Source organism: Bison bison, unplaced genomic scaffold, assembly GCF_000754665.1.
Source record: "Bison bison bison isolate TAMUID 2011002044 unplaced genomic scaffold, Bison_UMD1.0 scf7180017864380, whole genome shotgun sequence".
Classification (NCBI taxonomy): domain Eukaryota; kingdom Metazoa; phylum Chordata; class Mammalia; order Artiodactyla; family Bovidae; genus Bison; species Bison bison.
This window is the reverse complement of record NW_011494952.1, coordinates 4,440,501-4,463,132: the sequence shown is the minus strand read 5'-3', so window position 1 is coordinate 4,463,132 and position 22,632 is coordinate 4,440,501. Positions and strand designations below refer to the sequence as shown.

Below are 22,632 nucleotides of genomic sequence, written 5' to 3'. Positions count from 1 at the left end.
TCAGATTTGCTGGCATATTGAGTGAGCACTTTCACAGCATCATCTTTCAGGATTTGAAATAGCTCAACTGGAATTCCATCACCTCCACTAGCTTTGTTCGTAGTGATATTTCCTAAGGTCCACTTGACTTCTCATTCCGTGATGTCTGGCTCTAGATGAGTGATTACACCATCGCTGTTATCTGGGTCATGAAGATCTTTTTTGTATAGTTCTTCTGTGTATTCTTGCCACCTCTTCTTAATATAATATCTTTGCTTTTGTTAGGTCCATAACATTTCTTTCCTTTATTATGCCCATCTTTGCATGAAATGTTCCCTTGGTATCTCTAATTTTTTTGAAGACATCTCTAGTCTTTCACATTCTATTGTTTTCCTCTACTTCTTTGCATTAATCAGCGAGGCAGGCTTTCTTATCTTTCCTTGCTATTCTTTGGAACTCTGCATTCAAATGGGTATATCTTTTCTTTTCTCCTTGCCTTTCGCATCTTTTCTTTTCTCAGCTATTTGTCAGGCCTCCTTGGACTACCATTTTGCCTTTTTACATTTCTTTTTCTTCAGGATGGTCTTGATCACAGCCTCCTGTACAATGTCATGAACCTTTGTCCATAGTTCTTCAGGTACTCTGTCTACCAGATCTAATCTTTGAATCTGTTTGTCACTTTCAGTGTATAATTGTAGGGGATTTGATTTATGTCATTCCTGAATGGTTAGTGGTTTTCCCTACTTTCTTCATTTTAAGTCTGAATTTGTTGATATGGAGTTCATGATCCGAGCCATAGTCAGCTCCCAGTCTTGTTTTCACTGACTGTATAGAGCTTCTGCATCTTTTGCTGCAAAGAATATAATCAATCTGTTTTGGTATTGACCATCTGGTGATGCCCATATGTAGAGTCTTCTCTTGTGTTGTTGGAAGAGGGTGTTTGCTATGACCAGTGCGTTCTCTTGGTATAACTGTTAGCCTTTGCCCTGCTTCGTTTTGTACTCCAAGGCCAAATTTGCCTGTTACTCCCGGTATCTCTTGATTTCCTACTTTTGCATTCCAGTCCCCTATAATGAAAAGGATCTTTTTTTGGTGTTAGTTCTAGAAGGTCTTGTGGTCTTCGTAGAACCATTCAACTTTAGTTTCTTCAACATTACCTCCTAGAGTAACTGAAATAAAAACAGAAGTAAACAAGTAGGACCTGATGAAACTTAAAAGCTTTTGCATAGCAAAGGAAACTCTAAGCAAGGTGAAAAGACAACCCTCAGAATAGGAGAAAATGATAGCAAATGAAACAATTAACAATGGATTAATTTCCAAAATATACAAGCAGCTCATACAACTCAGTGCCAGAAAAACAAACAACCCAATCAAAAAGTGGGAAAAGGACTTAAACATACAAAGAAGACATACAGATGGCTAATAAACACATGAAAAGATGCTAAACATCACTCATTATTAGAGAAATGCAAATCAAAATTACAATGAGATATCACCTCACACTGGTCAGAATGGCCATCATCAAAAAGTCTACAAACAATAAATCCTGGAGAGGGTGTGGAGAAAAGGGAATGCTCTTGCAGTGTTGGTGGGAATGTAAACTGATACAGCCACTATGGACAACGGTGTTCAGATTCCTTAGAAAACTAGGAATAAAACCACAATATGACCTAGCAATCTCACTCCTGGGCGTATACCTTGATGAAATCAAAATTTTAAAAGATACATATATTGCATTGTTCATTGCAGTACTATTTACAATAGGTAGAATATGGAAGCAACCTCGATGTCCATCGACAGATGAATGGATAAAGAAGTTGTGGTATATATACACAATGGAATATTACTCAGCCATAAAAAGGCACACATTTGAGTCAGTTCTGACAAGAAGGATTAACCTAGAACCTATTATGCCGAGTGAAGTGAGTCAGAAAGAGAATGATAAATATCCTATTCTAATGCATATATACGGAATCTAGAAAAATGATACTGAATAATTTATTTGCAGAGCAGCAGTGGAGAAACAGACATAGAGAATAGACTTAAGGACATGGGGAGGGGGAGAAGAGGGTGAGATATATGGAGAGAGTAACATGGAAACTTACATTACCATATGTAAAATAGATAGCCAAGGGGAATTTGTTATATGCTTCAGGAAACTCAAACAGGGGCTCTGTATCCATCTAGAGGGGTGGGATGGGGAGGGAGATGGGAATGATGTTCAAAAGAGAGGGGACATATGTATACCTATGGCTGATTCATGTTGAGACTTGACAGAAAACAACAAAATTCTGTAAAGCAATTATCCTTCAATAAAAAATAAAGGAAAAAAAGAATAAATCCAGTATCTTGCTGAAAATAAAGTCAGTAATGAAAAAAAAATTATGAAAACATTCAAAATGCAGATTATAGCAATTAGATGTTAGAGTATATATCCAGCATAGTGAATCAGAGAAGTAATTAAACTTCATAAAATAAAAGCTTTGATAGCAAGGAAAATAAGAAAAGTTGCTGTTCAAAAACTGTTTCTTAAACAAATACACTCTTATTGTAAATTTCCCCTCTTCCCCCAAAAAACCAAAGCTTTAAGGATATAATTCAGAATAAAATGCTACTGGGTTTGTTTTAGTTAATCCATGTATTGGTTAAAGTATTGTTTTATTTTCTATGTGGCTAGCTAGTGCTGCCAGCATCTTTTTTTTAACTTTTTAATTTCTATTGGAATAAACTAGCATCATTCTTGAACAATTCGTACTTCTCTTACTGATTTTGAAATATTACCTCTCATATTCCTGTTTCCATATATATTTGGTCTGTTTCTTTGTTTTCTACCTGTTTCTTGGCCTGTTTATTGATTCTAGTAAAATACCACAAGTTTTTACTACTATGGAAGTTTTCTTACTGCTTTTCACCTAAGACTAAGTGGTACTATAAACATTGAAAAATGAATCTTGCTGACTGAGATCCAATGCAAATGCAAGATGGCTGGCTAGTAAGATAACCTCCCTCCCCAGAGTGCCTGCCCGTTCTTTTCTGCATCTATCATTTAATTTCTCTGCTTGACAAAATGTATCAGTTGTGCATGCTTTTATTTTCTTGTAACATACTGATTGTATTGTCTTAAAAATAAAGTTTATGCACATGTACACATATGAGAAGGCTGGATGGCATCACTGACTCGATGGACATGAGTCTGAGTGAACTCCGGGAGTTGGTGATGGACAGGGAGGCCTGGCGTGCTGCAGTTCATGGGGTCGCAAAGAGTCGGACACGACTGAGCGACTGAACTGAACTGACACATATTTGTGTGTGTAAACTATCACATAATGGGACATTGAGAGAGAGAGTGACTACAGTGTTGACTCAAGTCCTCAAAATTATCAGGAAGTAAGGCTTAATCTTGGGACTGATTTTTCTAAAACAGCTGCCAGTAGCAGTCAAAGCTACTTATTTATGCTTTTGATTTTTGTTCCACAGAAGAAAATTAACCTTACCTTTAGTTATGCATTAACTAGAACAAAATAGGACAGTATAAAGAATGCCATATACAGAAAGGCATTATATAGCATTATGAGAAGGGAGCTATGATTACTGTGAAAAGACTCAGATCTCACTTTGGGGATTGGGGTCTACTCTGATACCACTGTAAATGAAATGTTTCTGAGTTGGATGAGAGTGTTTTAAACATAACATCAGCTTTATTTTTTCCCAAACTTGTTTAATCTTGCTGTATTCATTATTCTGATCATATAATTTATTTCAATATTATAAATAATAAGGGCTATCTTTTTTTTTCAATAGCTGTATAAAGTTGTCACACAGACACACACACACACTCTCTTTCTCCCTCAGAAATCACATATAAGCATCAAGGAAATACCAATTCCATCTCTGTACTAACAAGGAGAATGAAAGTCCAGACTGCAAAATGTGAGTATTACTGCCAGAAACATGGTAGATCCAGCCAGAAACATGGTAGATCTAGCAGAAGTGTGGGGAAAAGTACAAGGAGGATCACATAGTTGAAGATCTGAGAATGAGTTTTAAAAATATACTTATTCTCCCAGGTGAAGTGAAAACCCTGAAGTGCCATTCCAAGAACACTTGTTTGCAACAGCAGGACTATATTATAAGGTGTGGAGCAGATACTTCCTATATCTATAAGAAATAGATTATTTATGTGGTATAAGGAGAACTTACTGTATATCTTTCATTTTTCCCACTAATTGAATAAACCCTAAAAAGTAAAATAATGGACATAAACTTATTTCATATAGAAAATAGCTTGTAATATGACCAGGTTTGAGCGTTAAACTAGGAGTATACATACAAAGACATTGCGAGGATAAAAATGAAGAATAGGAAAAAGAAATGTCAGGCAAAGGAAGTACACGAGAAAAATATGGCCATGAACAGACAAAAAAAAAGCTCAAATATTTATAATGAATTAAGAATAAGAACTCTTGTGAAGTAATCACAAGAACATAAGACAGAGATACAAAAAAATCAAGGTAGAGATAAAAAGAAATAAAAGGTGATGAAACTTTTTTTTAAAAAAAGTAGAGAAGGAGCAATCTCACAGAAGTGAAATTTATAAGTAGTCCAAGGGAGAATTAACAATGCTGAAAATACAAGGGACATAGAAGACAGTAATGAGAAAAGCATATAAAATGAAAAGGAAATTGATTTAAAATTTTTTGAAGATAAAGAAAATTACAGTATTAGAAAAAATGAGTAAAACATACATAATTGGAATTCTTAAAAAAGAAAACAATAAATATTTAACAATCCAGTTCCAGAACACTGCTAGAAGTAAAAGAAACTTGATTGTATAAATGGAAAAAGACATTGAATTTGAAAGAAAATAAAAAGTTACGACATTTTACTTCAGAGATAAATAAGAGAAAAAGGAACCTCCCGACAACTGTTGGTGGGAATATAAAGAATATAAACTGATATAGCCATTATGAAGAAAAGTACGGAGATTCCTTAAAAAAACTAGGACTAAATATACCATATGACCCAGCAGCCCCACTACTGGGCATATTCCCTGATAAAACAGTCCTAAAAGGCATATGTACTGCAGTGTTCATTGCAGCACTATTTACAATAGCCAGGACCTGGAAGCAACCTAAATGTCCATCGACTGATGAATGGATAAAGAAGATGTGGTATGTATATACAATGGAATAGTACCCAGCTATAAAAAATGAATTTGAGTCAGTTCTAGTGAGGTGGGTGAACCTACAGCCTACAGAGTGAAGTAAATCAGAAAGAGAAAAACAAATTAATATATTAACCCATATATAAGGAATCTAGAAAAACAGTATCAATGAACTTATTTGCAGGGAAGGAATGGAGACACAGATGTAGAGAATGGACTTGTAAACATGGTGGGAAAGGGAGAGAAAGAGTGGGATGAATGGAGAAAGTAGCATCAACATATGAGCAGCTGGTGAGAAGTTGCTGTATAACACAGGGAGCCCAGCCTGATGCTCTGTGATGACCTACAGGGGTGGTATGAGAGAAGGGAAGGGAGGCTCAAGAGAAGAAATATGTATAATTATGGCTGATTCACATATTCTATGGCAGAAACCAACACAACATTGGAAAGCAGTTTTCCTCCAATTAAAAAAAAAAGAGAGGAGAGAAATTTAGAAGAAGAAGAAAGAGGAAGTGGAAAAAAAAGAATAATAAGAAATTTCATGTGCTCTCTCTTTTGAATGCTGTTTTGAATTTAGGATGTTGATATAATCATAGATTTTTTAGATTATGAGCATTATAGAATCTTCATTAAAGAATAGTATCTGTTTTCAAAACTTAGAAAAGGAACTGTCAGTGTTTAATCAATTTTAATATCTGGATTTTTCTTGTTACAGGAAACTAGAAAAGTTTTTGAATTTCAAAAATCTTCAAACCTGTTTAAAGGAAGCCAGTCTACTAGATTATTATGTATCTGGATTTTTGTGGGCAAAAGGAATGGACTTCTCTGTTATTCAATATTCAAAATTTATGACTTTACTAGATATGCTACTTCATAATCTTAGAAGTAAGTACATTACTTTTTCTTTTTTTAAGAAAAGAAAATTTAGTCCACTGTCTAAATGAATTTTCTCAAGCAAAAGCTCCTAATTTTATTGTAAATCCTACAATGAAAATTATGTTTTTTCCTTGGGTATATATAGAAAGAATATACTTCATAACTTCATTAAGTTGTAAAGTGTTAATACTTAATAAGGTTAATGTTCTCTTAATAATGAATTTGCCAGATATATTACTTTAATTTTGAAATCTCATCAGTGTCATCATCCCAAAAATGTCAAGTAGTTCAGATTTATCTAGATATTTTTTATTGTTTGAGCTGTTTTCATCTTATCTTACATTTAAATATTACTGTAATATCAGGTTTGCTGTTAGGAGGTAACTTTGGTCAGTATCAAAGCCCCATGAAATAGACATTAGTCCCATACACTTAGATTTTGTGAGTTTTTTAATTTACTGAAATGAGTTACTACGGAAATTTGGAAATTCTTCCTTGGAGCAGTTTTAAATGTGATGACTTTTGTTTGAGAATAAACAGAGTTACTTTCTTGGAAGGAGGAAAAGAAGGAAATCTATCATTACTTATTGCCAACTTTGTCCTAGGCAGTATATTTGGTTCCAGTCTTCAACATAGATTGTAAAATGCAGAACAGCTGCAGGGGAGGTATCATAACCCCTATATCACAGTTGAGCAAGCGGTCCAAGGTGCATAGTTGGTAAGTGGCAGAACAGGAACATGAATCTTACTGTGTAATCAAAAGACCATGAACACAATAAATGTCAAGATATTTCTAACTCCACTGAAAGACCTGCTTGTGTCTACGGGAGGCAGCTTTGCTTCCTTCCTTCCTTCCTTCATTTCCTCCTCCTTCCATTTTGTCTCTTCTTTTGATTATTTGCTTGTTTTTAGTTTCTTTTTTAAAAAATTTGGGGAGGTAGAAGACCTTTCTACCCCTAAAGTATTGTCACCATTGTCCTACTAAAATTAATGGAGGACTTTTGTCACACAAAGCTTATTTTGTTCCTTGTATCATTTTCTAACTGTTCAGAAGCAGGGGAAATACTGTGTTAGCAAAATTAATTGAGGAATCACTCACACCTTATGTTTTCTTCCTGCTCCTCATCACTCTTAACAAGGGAAGAATTGGTAGTTTTTTGTATGTGAGGAAGAAAAATCCATATTTTTCCTTCTCTGCAAATAGGAGAATTTCATTTTTTCTTTACTTAGGTATGTGGTGCCATGTTAAACACTAATAATGTACCAATAGAAGAAAAAAATAATTATATTTGACAATGAGAAATATTGTATGATATTAATTGACTGATTTCAGATTATTCTGTACTTAATATAAAACTAAAACAGAAACTGAAGTCTTAGGTAGTTAGTTTTGAGAATTCAGTCTTTTCAGTACTATTTTATTATTAAGAGTCCTGATAAATAATATAACATTGTTTCAGTGTCAGTTGTTGAACTATAATCTTCCAAAAAAGAATTCTTAGTAAATCATCACAAAAACAGACTTTGGCTGTTTTTTCCCTCATGACACAAATATTTGTGGAATCTTTGAGTACTACAGGTCTCGAAATAGAAATAATATTATTTGAATACTATTGTCAAAATTACTAGGCAGACAAAGAACTGTGTGGATCTCATCCTGTATGGAAAATATTAGTAACTAGATACCAACAATAAGATGAAATGGATATTGAGATTAGATGACAAAGACTTCAAAACAGCTACAAGAGCTTAAAAGAACTGTTGTGAACATTGTTGAAATAAACGTTAAAATATAAAGAATCATGAAAGAAACAGAAGGTATAATCAAGAAACAAAATTTTAGAACCAAATTGTACAATGACCAAAATTAAAATCTCACTGAATGGAATCAATAACAGAATGGAGACAAAGGAAAAATCAGTGAACTTAAAGATGGAAGAGCAATAGAAATTATCCAATCTGTGCAATACAGAGAAAAAATTAAAAAAAGATTGATAAACAAATGAACAAAACCTCAAGGACCTATGGACAATGGAAGTTCTAATATACATATCATTCAGAGTCCCAAAAGGATAGGAGAAAGAGTACAGCAGTAAACAAGCATTTGAAAAAGCAGTACTTGAAAACATCCCAAATTTATCAGAAGACATAGACCTGTAAATTCAAGAGGCTGACTAGGTCACAAATAAGGTAAACCAAAAGAAAAACATCAACTGTCTGGATCTAATTGCCATTTACAGAACAGTATACCCCAAAACAACAGAATAGTCATGCTTTCAAGTGTGTATGGCACATTCATCAAGGTGGACCATATCCTGGGTCATGTAACAACCTTAAGTTTAATTGAAACCATACAAATATATTTTCTGACCATCATGGAATTAAACAGTTAACAACAGAAACATGTAAGGGAAATCTCCAAACACTTGGGTATTGAACAGCACAATTCTTAATAGTCCATGAGTCAAAGAGAAAGCCTCAACAGATATTAGAAAAGATTTTTAAGTAAATGAATAGAGCATGGATCAAGGAGAAAAGAAATAAATAATAAACAGAAGTCAATGAAATTAAAAATGGAAAACCAATAGAGAAAATCAGTGAAACAAAAATCTGGATCTTTGATAAGATCAAAATTGATAAACATGAAGCAAAACTGACTAAGAAAAAAGATGGCAGGTACAGGTTATTATTATCAAGTATAAAAAAGGATATCACTAAAGACTGTGCAGACATTAACAGAATAATAAGAGAATATTAATTATATGTACATTAGAAAACAAAAGTAACTGACCAGTTTTCAAAAACCTCAAACTAATAAAATTCACCAGATGAAGTAGATATCTTGATAGTCCCATAACTATTGAAAAAATTGAATTTGTTGCTAAGAACTATTGGAAAAAATTCTTCACGCCCAGAGGTTTCTACTGGAAAATTCTGTTAAACATTTAATGAAGAAATACCACCAACTATATATGACATCTTCCAGAAATAACAGAGGAAAGAACTCTTTGTAACTCATTTTTTGAGGCTAAAATTATCTTCATACCAAACCTGACAAAGAGAAGAAGGAGGGGTGAGGAGAAAGGGAAAAGAAGAAAAAGTTGAGGAAAGGTGGGGGGAAGTAGGAGTAAAAGGAGGAGAAGAAATTACAGAGCAATGTCCCTAATGAACATAAAAGCATCTCAACAAAATATTGTCAGAATTAATCAGGCAATTCATAAAAAAATAATATAGATGACCAGTTGGGCTTTATATCAGAAATTCAATGCTGAATGGTTTGGTGTTGAAAATGTGATTCATGTAAAAAATTGAAAGAAGAAAAGAGCACATGATCATGTAAATGGATGCAAAGATAGCATTTGACTAAGTACAACACCCATTCATTATTTTTAAAGTCAGAAAGTTAAGAAAAGATGTGATTTTTGTCAGCCTTATAAAAGACATCTACCAAAAAGCCACCATCATACTTAGTGGTGAAAAGCAAAATTCTTTCCTTGTAAGATCAGGATCAAGGTAAGAATGTCTGGTCTTATCTCCTATTCAACATAAGAATTGGAGACTTAGCAATAAGTGCAGTATAGTGAGAAAAAGAAATAAAATACAGGCAGCCTGGAAAGGAGGGAATTATACAGTGCCTGTTGTCAGATGAAATGATTCTTTATATAGCAAATTCCACAGAATCAAAAAAATTCCTAGAACTAATGAATTTAGCAATGTTGCAGGAAGAAGGTCAAAACACAAAAGTCAGTTGTATTTCAATATACTAGCAATGTGTATTAGATACCAAATTTTTAACAAACAATTTCATTTATAATAACTCAAAAAATGATAGAAGTATTGATACAGAAGTATAAATCTAACAAAATATGCACAATCTATATGCTAAAAACTACAAAATGATGATAAAATTAAAACCTAAACAATTGAAAAAATATACTGTGTTCTTGGATTAGAAATCTCCACATGATAAAGATGTCTTCCCAAATTGATACGTAGATTTAACGCAGTATCAATCCAAATGCCAGCAGGATTTTTTCTAGACATACTCACTGATTTTAAAATTTATATGGAAAGGCCAAGGAGCTAAAACAACTAAAAATTTTTTGAAAAATAAGAGTAAAGTTGCATAAGGCTTAACACTCAGTTTAAGAATTACTATATAGTTATAGTAATGAAGTCAGTGTGGAATTAGTGAAGGGATAAACACATGTATCAATGAAACAGAAGACAGAATTCAGAAATAGAAAAATGATCATCTGACTTTTTGATAACTATGCAAAAGTAATTCAGTGGAACCAAGTCTCCTTTTCAATAAATGTATTGAAACAACTGCTCATCTATATTGAAAAGAGTGCACTTCAGCTTAAACTTTTCACTTGATACGAGTTAACTCTAATTGTTATAAACTTGAAATATAAAACTATAAATCTTTTAGAATAAAACAAGAGAAAATCTTTATGACCTTGGGTTATTGAGACGTTCTTAGATGTGAACCCCAAAACAGTACCTGTGAAAGAAAAATTTATAAATTGAACTTAATCAGATTTTAAAATTTTTGTTTTATGAAAGTCATTGTTAAAAGAATGAAAAGTTGCAGACGGGGAAAAATATATTTGCAAATCACATATCTAAAAAAGGGCTTGTATCTGTAATGCATGAAGAACTGTCAGAACACAGCAATAAGTTAAAAAATTCTATTAGAAATGGACAAAGCCATCAAAAACCCATAACTTCTGTTTAACCATCAGGCAAACTAAATTGAGGAACATTGTACAAAAATATTTGACTGGTCCTTTCCAAGCTGACAAGGTTATTACAAATAAGAAAAGTCAGAGAAACAATCTAGGGGGACCTAAGGGGCATGACAACCAAATGTAGTTGGTGTCCTGGATGATGTCCTGGAATATTAAGTAAAAATTATGGAAATTAATAAAATAAGGGCTTTAGTTCATTGTAATGTTTGTGTGTGAAGTCGCTCAGTCGTGTCCAACTCTTTGCTACCCCATGGACTCTAGCCTACCAGGTTCCTCCATCCATGGGGTTTTCCAGGCAAGAATACTAGAGTGGGTTGCCATTTCCTTCTCCAGGAGATCTTCCCGACCCAGAAATTGAACCCAGGTCTCCCACATTGTAGACAGATGCTTTACCGTCTGAGCCACCAGAGAAGCTCATTGTAATGTTTAAATTTGGTTTATTAGTAGTAATAAATGTACCATGATAATGTTTGATATTAAAAATAAAATATACTGTGTGGAGGGTTAGCAAGAACTCTCAATATTATTTTTGTAATTTTTCTATAAATGCAAATCTTTTACAAAATAAAGTTTACCTTTTTCTAAAAAAAATGGGAAAGAATCTGAACAGATGCTTCACCAAAGAAGATATATAAAGATAGCAAATAAACTCCTGAAAAGAAGCTCAACGTCTTTAGGGAAATGTAATAAAACCATTGTGATACCATTACACATCTGTTAGAATGGATAAAATCAAAAATACTGACAATATCAAGTGCTGACAAGGATTCAGAGCATCTGGAACTCTTGTTCTTTGTTTGTGGAGATACAAAATGGCACAGCCACTCTGTACAATATTTGGCAGTTTCTTAGAAAATTATATCCCATTCATCCCTCTCTAAAGAAACATTCATTACTTTCATTACTCTAAAGAATGAAAATCATATATTCACACAAAAACCTGCACATGAATGTTGTCAGGCAGCTCTGTTCGTAAGTGCTGAAAAGTAAAAACAAATTCAAATGTCTATCAGTGGATAAACAGGTAAATAAACTATTGTATATCCATACAGTGGAACACTACTCAGCAGTTAAAGTAGTTGAGGCATGATACAATTTGAATGAGTCTCAATAGCATCATACTGAGTTAAAGAAGTCAGTCTTAAAAGATTGTATTCTGTATGATTACATCTATGGGAAATTCTCAACAAATCACGATAGCAGTGGAGAACAAATCAGTGTTTGCCAGAGGTTGAAGTGTTGAGAGGACATAAAAAGATAGTATGAGGGAGCTTTTGGAAGTGATGTACCTTTTCTGTATCCTAATGGTTACATGGGCTATCCAAGCATTTAACTTTCTAGAACTGTGCACCAAAAGGGAAAGTGAATTTTACTGTATGATGGTGTTAAAAAATATTTATGTATAAAAATATTTGTACATAAATATTTATGTATAAAAACATAATATGTATAAAATATTTAGTGCAAGAAAAATATGTGCTCTAACAACAACAATAAAAGACTAAGCAGGAATAAGCTTTAAAAAGGCAATGTGCAGGCCCTATATGAAGAAAACTTCAGAGCATTTTTAAAGTCACACAGGAGGCTTTTAACATTTGGAAAAACTTACAACATTCTTTAAAAGACTCAACATCATAAAGATGTGAAGTCTTATCAAGTTAATTTATAGCATTAATATTCCAATAAAAATGCCAACAGTATTTTGTTAATATTTTTGTCTAGGAGTGAGTTTCTAGGCAAGATGATTCTAACAAAATATGGAAAATTAACAGGACGAATTGCCAGAAAAACTGTCTTCAGAAAATGTAATAAGCTATAGCATATCTTAGTAGTAGTAGTACTTCTGTAGTTTAGTAACAGAAAACCTCAAGTATTTGAACACAGTGGTGAATCACTAGATAGACAGACCAAAGGAACAGCAATTTAACCAATAGAATTCAGTATTCAGTAAAATGACATTTCAAATCTGTAATGGAAAGATAAATTATTCAATAAATAATATTAGGACAACAGTATCCATCAAGAAAAAAATAAAATGAAATTGGATTCAAACCTGTGTCTGTCTGTTAATATAAACCAGAATACATTCCCAGTGAATCAAATGCTTAATTTTAAATTAAGTGAAGGCTTAAAAATATTAGAGAAAAACATGGTTTAATTTATTTATAACCTTGGATGGGGAAGATCTTTATACTTCAAAATTCGGAAGCCATAAAGATAAAATTTGATATGTATTTATATAAATTTCATTTATAAAAGTCAAAAGTCTGCAATGGAAAAATACCAAAATAAAAATTAGAACCTGGGGTAAACATTGCATCTCAGACATCAACAAACAAATTCTATAATATAAAAAAGAGCATACAAAAGCAAGAAGAAAAAGACCAATAGCGCAATAGAAGAGTATACCAAGGCTATGACTAAATAAATACAAATGATTCTTAAATAAATGAAAAGCTCAGTCTTAAAGATAAGAAAAACGTTAATTAAAACTACACAAAAATGTTATTTGTCATATATCAAATTGACAAAACTGTAAAACTTTGGTAGCATTTTCAGCTGTCAAAGCTGTAAGAAAACAAGTAGTCTCTTGTGTTGCTGATGGAAGTAAGAGCCCCATTATGGAATGTAGGTTAGCAGCTGTCTATCAAATTTACAGATGTATTATCTCTTTGACAAATGTATTGACTCTTCCCAGCAATTCAACTTTTGGGAACTTATCGTGCATATTCACTGGCACACACATAGCCTGACATATATGTAGTGTCATTAGTTGCAGTAATGTTTGAAACAGCAAAAAATTAGAAACATCAATTGAAAATATTGGTGTGAACTCTTGTTTAACATAAGAAATATACAGATGAATAGTTGTAGAGTTCAGTGTAAACATATATTCATAAACTTCTCAGCTCTATTCACAAATAGGGCCGAAAAGCAATGATATGCAATAGCAGTGAGCATACCACCCAGGACTCAGGCCTTGGTTTATAATTTCATTTTCAAATGAAAGGAACCAGGGCTCCTTAGAAAAATGGCTGATGGTAGACCTAGAGCAGGGAACATAAAAGGTGAGCGTGGGGCATCTTGTAGTGGCCAGAAAAAAGTGCTTAGAAATAAGAATGATGGGAGTATGCCCAAAGAATGGAGAAGCCAACTGAAAAAGCTCCCAATATCCACAGAACAAATTGAACAAGATAGCATAGTATTGAATTATAATCCAAAGTATGAAATTAACTTCCATGAATCCATGCTGATGAAAATTAATGATTGAATAAATAATTGGAATAAATGAATTAATGCTTGAATAAGTAATTAACTACCTACAAATGGCCATGGGATAACATGGCTTTGGCAACCTGAAGTGGTGTTGGTGGCCTGGGAAGTGGCTTCACAAAGATCACTCCAGAGATGGAGATGGGAGCAGGGTAGTGATAGATTGGCCCCAGGACAACCACCAGCAGTGGAGAGGCCTGGGTACTGTTCACTCCAAGGTGGCTGATCAGCTCCAGAGTAGACAGTGGCTCCACAGCAGACAGCGGCTCCTGGGCGGCACATCAGCTCCATGGTGGACGGTGGCTCCTGGGCAGCAGGTTGGTTCCAAGTGGCCAGTGGCAGCCATGATGCTGGGGTGCCCTCTGCTCCTGGGAATCCTTCAACATTGGCTCCAGCCTTCCTCCGACCCACTTAGCAGTCATTCCAGTGTCGCCTTTGCCTCGATCCCCTGACTGCACATTGACTGACACTGAATGGCTAGTGACAGTTTAAACGCTCAAGGAGGATAACAGTGGGACCGCGGGCCAGCCGGGGCACCATGCATGTAATCCAGCTACCTTGAGCAGCTGAAGGCCATGTCCCTGCTAGTTAGGGCCTGACAAAACATGGTCCACTGGAGAAGGGAATGACAGACCATTTGAGTATTCTTGCCTTGAGAACCCCATGAACAGTATGAAAAGGCAAAAATATATAACTGAAAGATGAACCTCCCAGGTTGGTAGGTGTCCAGTATACTACTGGGGAAGAGCAGAGAAATAGCTACAGAAAGAATGAAGAGGCTGGGCCATAGCCAAAAGGATGCCCAGTAGTGTTTATATCTGGGGGTAAAAGTGAAATCCAGTGCTGTAAAGAAAAATATTGCATAGGAACCTGGAATGTTAAATCCATGAATCAACGTAAATTGGATGTGGTCAAACAGGAGATGGCAAGAGTGAACATGGACCTTTTAGGAATCAGTGAATGAAAACGGATGGGATAGGCAAATTTAATTCAGATGACCATATCTACTACTGTGGGCAAGAATTCCTTAGAAAGGATGGAATAGGCCTCATAGTCAACAAAAGAGTTTAAAATACAGTACTTGGGTGCAATCTCAAAAATGGCAGGATGATCTCAGTTCATTTCTAAGGCAAACCATTCAACATCACAGTAATCCAAATCTGTGGTGCAACCAGTAATGCTGAAGTTGAACTGTTATTCATTTATTTTTTTTTGAACTGTTATTTACGAAGACCTACAAGACCTCCTAGATCTAACACACACAAAAGATGTCCTTTTCATCACAGGGGACTGGAATACAAAAGTAGGAAATCAGGAGTTACCTGGAATAACAGGCAAGTTTGGCCTTGTAGTACAAGATGAATCAGGGCAGAGGCTGACAGTTTTGCCAAGAGAACGTACTGTTCACAGCACAGCACAGCACAGCACAGTACTCTTCCAACAACACAAGAGACAGCTCTATACATAGACATCACCAGATGGTAAGTACTGAAATCAGATTGATTACATTCTATGCATCCTAAGACAGAAAACCCCTATACAGTCAGCAAAAACAAGATCTGGAGCTGACTGTGTCTAGATAATCAGCTCCTTATTGCAAAATTCAGGCTTAAATTGAAGAAAATAGGGAAAACCACTAGGCCATTCGGGTAGGACCTAAATGAATCCCTTATGATTATACAGTGGAAGTGACAAATAGAAACAAAGGACTACATCTGATAGAGAGTCACTGAAGAACTATGAACGGAGGTTCATAACATTGGACCAGAGGTGGTGACCAAAAACAATGCAATGCAAAACCAAAAGAAATGCAATAAAGCAAAGTGGTTGTCTGAGGATTCCTTATTTGTAGCTGAGAAAAGAAGAGAAGCAAAAGGCAAAGGAGAAAGGGAAAGATATTCCAAATTGAATGCAGAGTTCCAGAGAACAGCAAGGAGAGATAAGAAAGCCTTCTTAAGTCAACAATGCAAAGAAATAGAGGAAGAAAGCAGAATGGGAAAGACGAGAGATCTCTTTAAGAAAATTGGAGATACCAAGGGAATCTTTCATGCAAAGATAGGCACAATAAAGGACAAAAATGGCAAGGACCTAGCAGAAGCAGAAAGGATTAAGAAAAGGTGGCAAGAATACACAGCGGAACTCTACAAAAAAGCTCTTAGTGACCCACACAACCATGATGGTGTAATCACTCACTAGAGCCAGACATCCTGTAGTGTGAAGTCAAGTGGGTCTTAGGAAGCATTACTACAAACAAAGTTAGTGGAGGTGATGGAGTTCCAGCTGAACTATTTGAAATCCTAAAAGATGATGCTGTTAATGTGCTGTACTCAATATGCCAGTAAATTTAGAAAAAGCAGTGGCCACAGGACTGGAAAAGGTCAGTTTTCATTCCAATCCCAAAGAAAGGCAATGCCAAAGAATGTTCAAATTACCATAAAATTGTACTCATGTCATGTGCCAGCAAGATTATGCTCAAAATCCTTCTCACTAGGTTCTACAGTACCTGAACTAAGAGCTTCCAGATGTACAAGCTGGATTTAGAAAAGGCAGAGGAACCAGAGATCAAGTTGCCAACATCCACTGGATCATCGAAAAAGCAAGAGAGTTCCAGAAAAACATCTATTTCTGCTTTATTGACTATGCCAAAGCCTTTTACTGTGTGGATCACAATAATCTATGGAAAATTCTTAAAGAGATGGGAATACCAGACCACCTAACCTGCCTCTTGAGAAACCTGTATGCAGGTCAGGAAGCAACAGTTAGAACTGGACATGGAACAACAGACTGGTTCCAAATAGGAAAAGGAGTATGGCAAGGCTGTATATTGTGACCCTGCTTATTTAACTTATATGCAGAGTACATCATGAGAAATGCTGGGCTGGAAGAAGCACAAGCTGGAATCAAGATTGCCAAGAGAAATATCAGTAACCTCAGATATGTAGATGACACCACCCTTATCAGTTCAGTTCAGTTCAGTCGCTCAGTCATGTCCGACTCTTTGCAGCCCCATGAATTGCAGCACGCCAGGCCTCCCTGTCCATCACCAACTCCCAGAGTTACTCAAACTCACGTCCATCGAGTCGGTGATGGCATCAGCCATCTCATCCTCTGCTGTTGCCTTCTCCTGCCCCTAATCCCTCCCAGCATCAGAGTCTTTTCCAGTGAGTCAACTCTTTGCATGAGGTGGCCAAAGTACTGGAGTTTCAGCTTTAGCATCAGTCCTTCCAATGAACACCCAGGACTGACCTCCTTTAGGATGGACTGGTTGGATCTCCTTGCAGTCCAAGGGACTCTCAAGAGTCTTCTCCAACACCACAGTTCAAAAGCATCAATTCTTCGGTGCTCAGCTTTCTTCACTGTCCAACTCTCACATCCATACATGACTACTGGAAAAACCATAGCCTTGACTAGATGGACCTTTGTTGGCAAAGCAATGTCTCTGCTTTTGAATATGCTATCTAGGTTGGTCATAACTTTCCTTCCAAGGAGTAAGTGTCTTTTAATTTCATGGCTGCAATCACCATCTGCAGTGCTTTCAGAGCCCCAAAAAATAAAGTCTGACACTGTTTCCACTGTTTCCCCATCTATTTCCCATGAAGTGATGGGACCAGATGCCATGATCTTCATTTTCTGAATGTTGAGCTTTAAGCCAACTTTTTCACTCTCCCCCTTCACTTTCATCAAGAGGCTTTTTAGTTCCTCTTCACTTTCTGCCATAAGGGTGGTGTCATCTGCGTACCTGAGGTTATTGATATTTCTCCCGGCAATCTTGATTCCAGCTTGTGCTTCCTCCAGCCCAGCATTTCTCATGAAGTACTCAGCATATAAGTTAAACAAGCAGGGTGACAATAGACAGCCTTGCCGTACTCCTTTTCCTATTTGGAACCAGTCTGTTGTTCTATGTCCAGTTCTAACTGTTGCTTCCTGACCTGCATATAGGTTTCTCAAGAGGCAGGTCAGATGGTCTGGTATTCCCATCTCTTATGGCAGAAACCAAAGAAGAACTAAAGAGCCTCTTGATTAAAGTGAAAGAGGAGAGTGAAAAAGTTGGCTTAAAGCTCAGCATTCAGAAAACTAAGAAGATGGCATCTAGTACCATCACTTCATGGGAAATAGATGGGGAAACAGTGAGAGACTTTATTTTGGGGGGCTCTAAAATCACTGCAGATGGTGCCTGCAACCATGAAATTAAAAGACGCTTACTCCTTGGAAGAAAAGTTATGAACAACCTAGATATCATATTAAAAAACAGAGACATTACTTTGCCAACAAAAGTCCATCTAGTCAAAGCTCTGGTTTTTCCAGTAGTCATGTATGGATGTGAGAGTTGGACTGTAAAGAAAGCTGAGTGCCAAAAAATTGATGCTTTTGAACTGTGGTGGTGGAAAAGGCTCTTGAGAGTCCCTTGGACGGCAAGGAGATCCAACCAGTCAATCCTAAAGGGAATCAGTCCGGAATATTCATTGCAAAGGCTCATACTAAAGCTGAAACTACAATACTTTGGTCACCTGATGCGAAGAACTCACTCATTGGAAAAGACCCTGATACTGGGAAAGATTGAAGGCGGGAGGAGAAGAGGATGACAGGATGAGATGGTTGGATTGCATCACTGACTCGATGGACATTAGTTTGAGTAAACTCTGGGAGTTGGAGTTTACTCCAACTGGGAGTTGGTGATGGACAGGGAAGCCTGGCATGCTGCAGTCCATTTGGTCACACAGAGTTGGACATGACTGAGTGACTGAACTGAACTGAGATGCAGAGTACATCACGTGGAATGCCAAGATGGATGAATCCCAAGGTGGAATCAAGATTTCAGGGAGAGATATCAACAAACTCAGATATGCAGATGATACCACTTTTAATGGCAGAAAGTAAAGAGCAGCTAAAGAACCTCTTGATGAAGGTGAAAGAGGAGACTGAAAACCTGGCTTAGAACTCAGCATTCAGAATGTGAAGATCATGACATCCTGTCCATCACTTCACGGCAAATAGATGGGGAAAATGTAGAAACAGTGTCAGATTTCGTTTTCTTGGCCTTCAAAATCACTGCGGATGGTGACTGCAGCCATGAAATTAAAAGATGCTTGCTCCTTGGAAGAATAGCTATGACAAACCTGTACAGTATATTAAAAAGCAAAGGTCCATATAGTTAAAGCTATGGTTTTTCCATTTGTTGTGTATGGATATGAAAGAGTATAAAGAAGGCTGAGTGCCGAAAAATTGGTGCTGGAGGAGACTCTTGAGAGTCCTTGGAGAACAAGGAGATCAAAGCAGTCAATCCTAAAGGAAATAAGTCATGAATATTCATTGGAAGGACTGATGCTGAAGCTCCAATAGTTTGTCCACCTGATGGGAAGAGCTGACTCATTGGTAAAACCCTGATGCTGGGAAAGGTTGAGGGCAAGAAAAGAAGGGGATGACAGAGGATGAGATGGTTGGATGCCATCACTTTCTCCATGGACATGAGTTGGAACAAACTCCAGAAGATAATGAAGGACAGAGAAGCCTGTTGTACTGCAGTTCATGGGGTTGCAAAGAGTTGGCCATGACTTCGTGACTGAACAACATCAAATAATTAACTGGGGCAAAATAGACAAATCTCCCATGTGGAAGTCCCAGTAATTTTTATAGATACCTCCCCTGGAGGAAGGCATGGCCACCCATTCCAGGATTCTTGCCTGGAAAATCCCCATGGACAGAGGAGTCTGGCGGGTTACAGTCCGTGAGGTTGCAAAGTCACAGAAAGGACAGAGCAACTAAGCACATCACTGCATCCTCAAGAAGTTGAACACCTTTTCCCATTTCTTAAGAATGTGCTGCACACCTCATTTCAAAGAGGACAGTATGGAAAGGAGGGAAAATAGTAACTTTATATAGGGAAGCCTGATAGATACAACCTCAGCAGGTCCAAATAGTAGCACTATTAGTGATGAGCCATGTTAAATAGCAAAGTGATGCGGGTGGCAAAAGCACGCATAGTAAGGTGTGTGCTTGCTCAGTCACTCATGTCCAATTCCTTGCAACCCTGTGGATGGTAGCTCACCTTGCTCCCCTCTCCATGGGATTCTCCAGCCAAGAATACTGGAGTGGTTTGCCATTTCCTCTTCCTAGGAATCTACCTGACCCAGGGATCAAACCCGCGTTTCCTACATCTGCATTTGTAGACAGATTCTTTACCACTTGATATACTGTGAAGAAAATGGCTCTGTAGTCTTCCTCCCCAAAACCTTTATTCCTTATCTAATCATGACAGAAGTATCAAATTTATACCAAATTTAAGTATACACTACAAAATACCTGATCAGTATTTCTTGAAACTGTAAAAGCCTTTAACAACAAGGAACGTCTGAAAAATTATGCAATCTCAGAAGATGAGATGAGTAAATGTAATGTGTTTGGAGGGAATCCTGGGACAGAACAAAAAAGACTTTAATAAAAACTAAAGAAATCCAAAGAGTGAACTTGAATAATAATATAATATTTGCTCATTAGTTGTGCCAAATGCACCATAGCAATGTTAACAATGGGGGAAATTGTGTATAAGCTATATGGGAACTCTTTGTGATATTCTTGCAACTTTTCTGTAAATCTAAAACTACTCCGAAAAAACAAATTTATATGTAGGGATTACCCTATCCCTAAATCATGATACCATGCAGCTGTAAAAAAAGAAAGAATGAGGAAGCTTTCTAGATATCATATGTTGTTACTGAGTCAAGCAAAGTGCAGAGTTGTATTCTTTTGTTTAAAAAAGAGAGAAGAATAAGTCTTTATATGTTTTTATTTGTTATATATACAAAGAAGTGCTGAAATGATATAGAAAAAACTAATAATCAAAATTTTATGTGCAAAGGGTATAGGAACTAGACATATGGACAACAGGATTGGAGTAAGTCTTCTTACAGTACACCTTGACATATATTTTTTGAACCATGTGAATGTACCACTTATGAATTTAATTGTAAAAAGAAGTATATGACATGAGTAGTCTTAAGCTTTGCAGCCTGTGAGCTAAGAATTTATAAACTAGAAACAGTAAAGGAAAGTAGAAAAATTTCATGAATCTCACATTCCAAATTTGACAAGAGATTTCCATTTTAAACTTTTTCCATAACTTCCAACTGCATCACAAATATTTCTTTGATGTGAAACTTTATATTGCTAATGTCAGTCCAAAAATGAATTTTTAAAACTTGAACAGGATCCATTCAAGTACTCATAAACTATGAGAGAGTGAAAGTACATGTGTAAAGGCTAACCAGAAAAAAAGCAAGGGATCTAGTTTTTACCTTCTGATAAAAACAGAAAATCCCCTCAAACCTTTCAACCTGAAAAGGTTCTAACTACCATCAGGACAGAATGTAATCTTAGCCAGGTATGCCAGGGAAATAGGTAAAGTATGTTTATACTTAAACTAAAACGTGGTAGAGTCCTGAGTGCATAGTGAGCACTCCCATCCCATTCTGCAACGTCTTCATAGAAAAAGCACTGAAGAGCAATCTGCTCTGAACTGTAGCATGGTTGATGGTTACTAACAAAATTCTAGTGTGGAAACTGCATTTTATACTGACTCACTTCTAACCTGTCCCTTGTCTCAGATTTTGCTGCATTATCTATGAGACATTCTGCAGACAACCCACCTGGAGTCAAATTAGATCAAAATAAAGGACTATGGAACATAAGATTTGTACAGTTATCTTTCGTGAAGTCATGAAGTCGCTCAGTCGTGTCCAACTCTTTGTGACCCTATGGACTGTAGCCCACCAGGCTCCTCCATCCATGGAATTTTCTAGGCAAGAGTACTGGAGTGGGTTGCCATTTCCTTCTCCAATAATATACATATTGAGGTCTAATTTTTCCAGGACCTGACCAAGCATTGGATGTAGACAGACAGTCTGGATATTTGGCCTCTGTCAAGGTCAATGGGCCAAGATTAATTCTCCTCTATATAACATGAATTTATTAAATAATCATAGAACACTTCTTAGTTCTATTAAGTTGAATTGTTTTTCTTCCAAATAGGAATAATATTAGTAAATATTTCATAGAATTAACTTGTGTCACTCATGGTGCCATTTGCTTTCCAAATACTGTCACTTAATTCATCCACAATCTTATGATATAGTTCTATTAATATTATTCTCCTTATTTTAAAAATTATAAAAATAAATGAGATTAAGAGATGCCACATCTGAACTCCAGCAAGTGAAAGCCCATCTTCCTGACTACCTCAAATGTGCCTGGTTTTGGGTTGAATTCTAGAAAGCGCTATCAGTTCAGTTCAGTCGCTCAGTCATATCTGACTCTGTGACCCCATGAATCGCAGCATGCCAGGCCTCCCTGTCATCACCAACTCCCAGAGTCTACCCAAACCCATATCCATCATGTCAGTGATGCCATCCAGCCATCTCATCCTCTGTCGTTCCCTTCTCCTCCTGACGCCATTCCCTCCCAGCATCAGGGTCTTTTCCAATGAGTCAACTCTTCACATGAGGTGGCCAAAGTATTGGAGTTTCAGCCTCAGTCCTTCCAATGAACACCCAGGACTGATCTCCTTTAGGATGGACTGGTTGGATCTCCTTG

General features: G+C 36.3%; 1 protein-coding gene across 2 annotated transcripts in view; it reads left to right on the top strand.

Annotated features, from left to right (window-relative positions):
• Positions 1-22,632, top strand: part of LOC105001241 (chromosome unknown open reading frame, human C10orf107) — a 169,469-nt gene that overhangs the window by 29,334 nt on the left and 117,503 nt on the right. For both annotated transcript variants that reach the window (XR_826838.1, XM_010857416.1), the window contains exon 3: positions 5,859-6,028. Coding sequence is in view for 1 of the 2 variants with exons in the window: in XM_010857416.1 (XP_010855718.1) it covers positions 5,859-6,028 (170 nt within the window). In the remaining variant the exon portion in view is untranslated. The remainder of the gene's footprint in view (positions 1-5,858; positions 6,029-22,632) is intronic.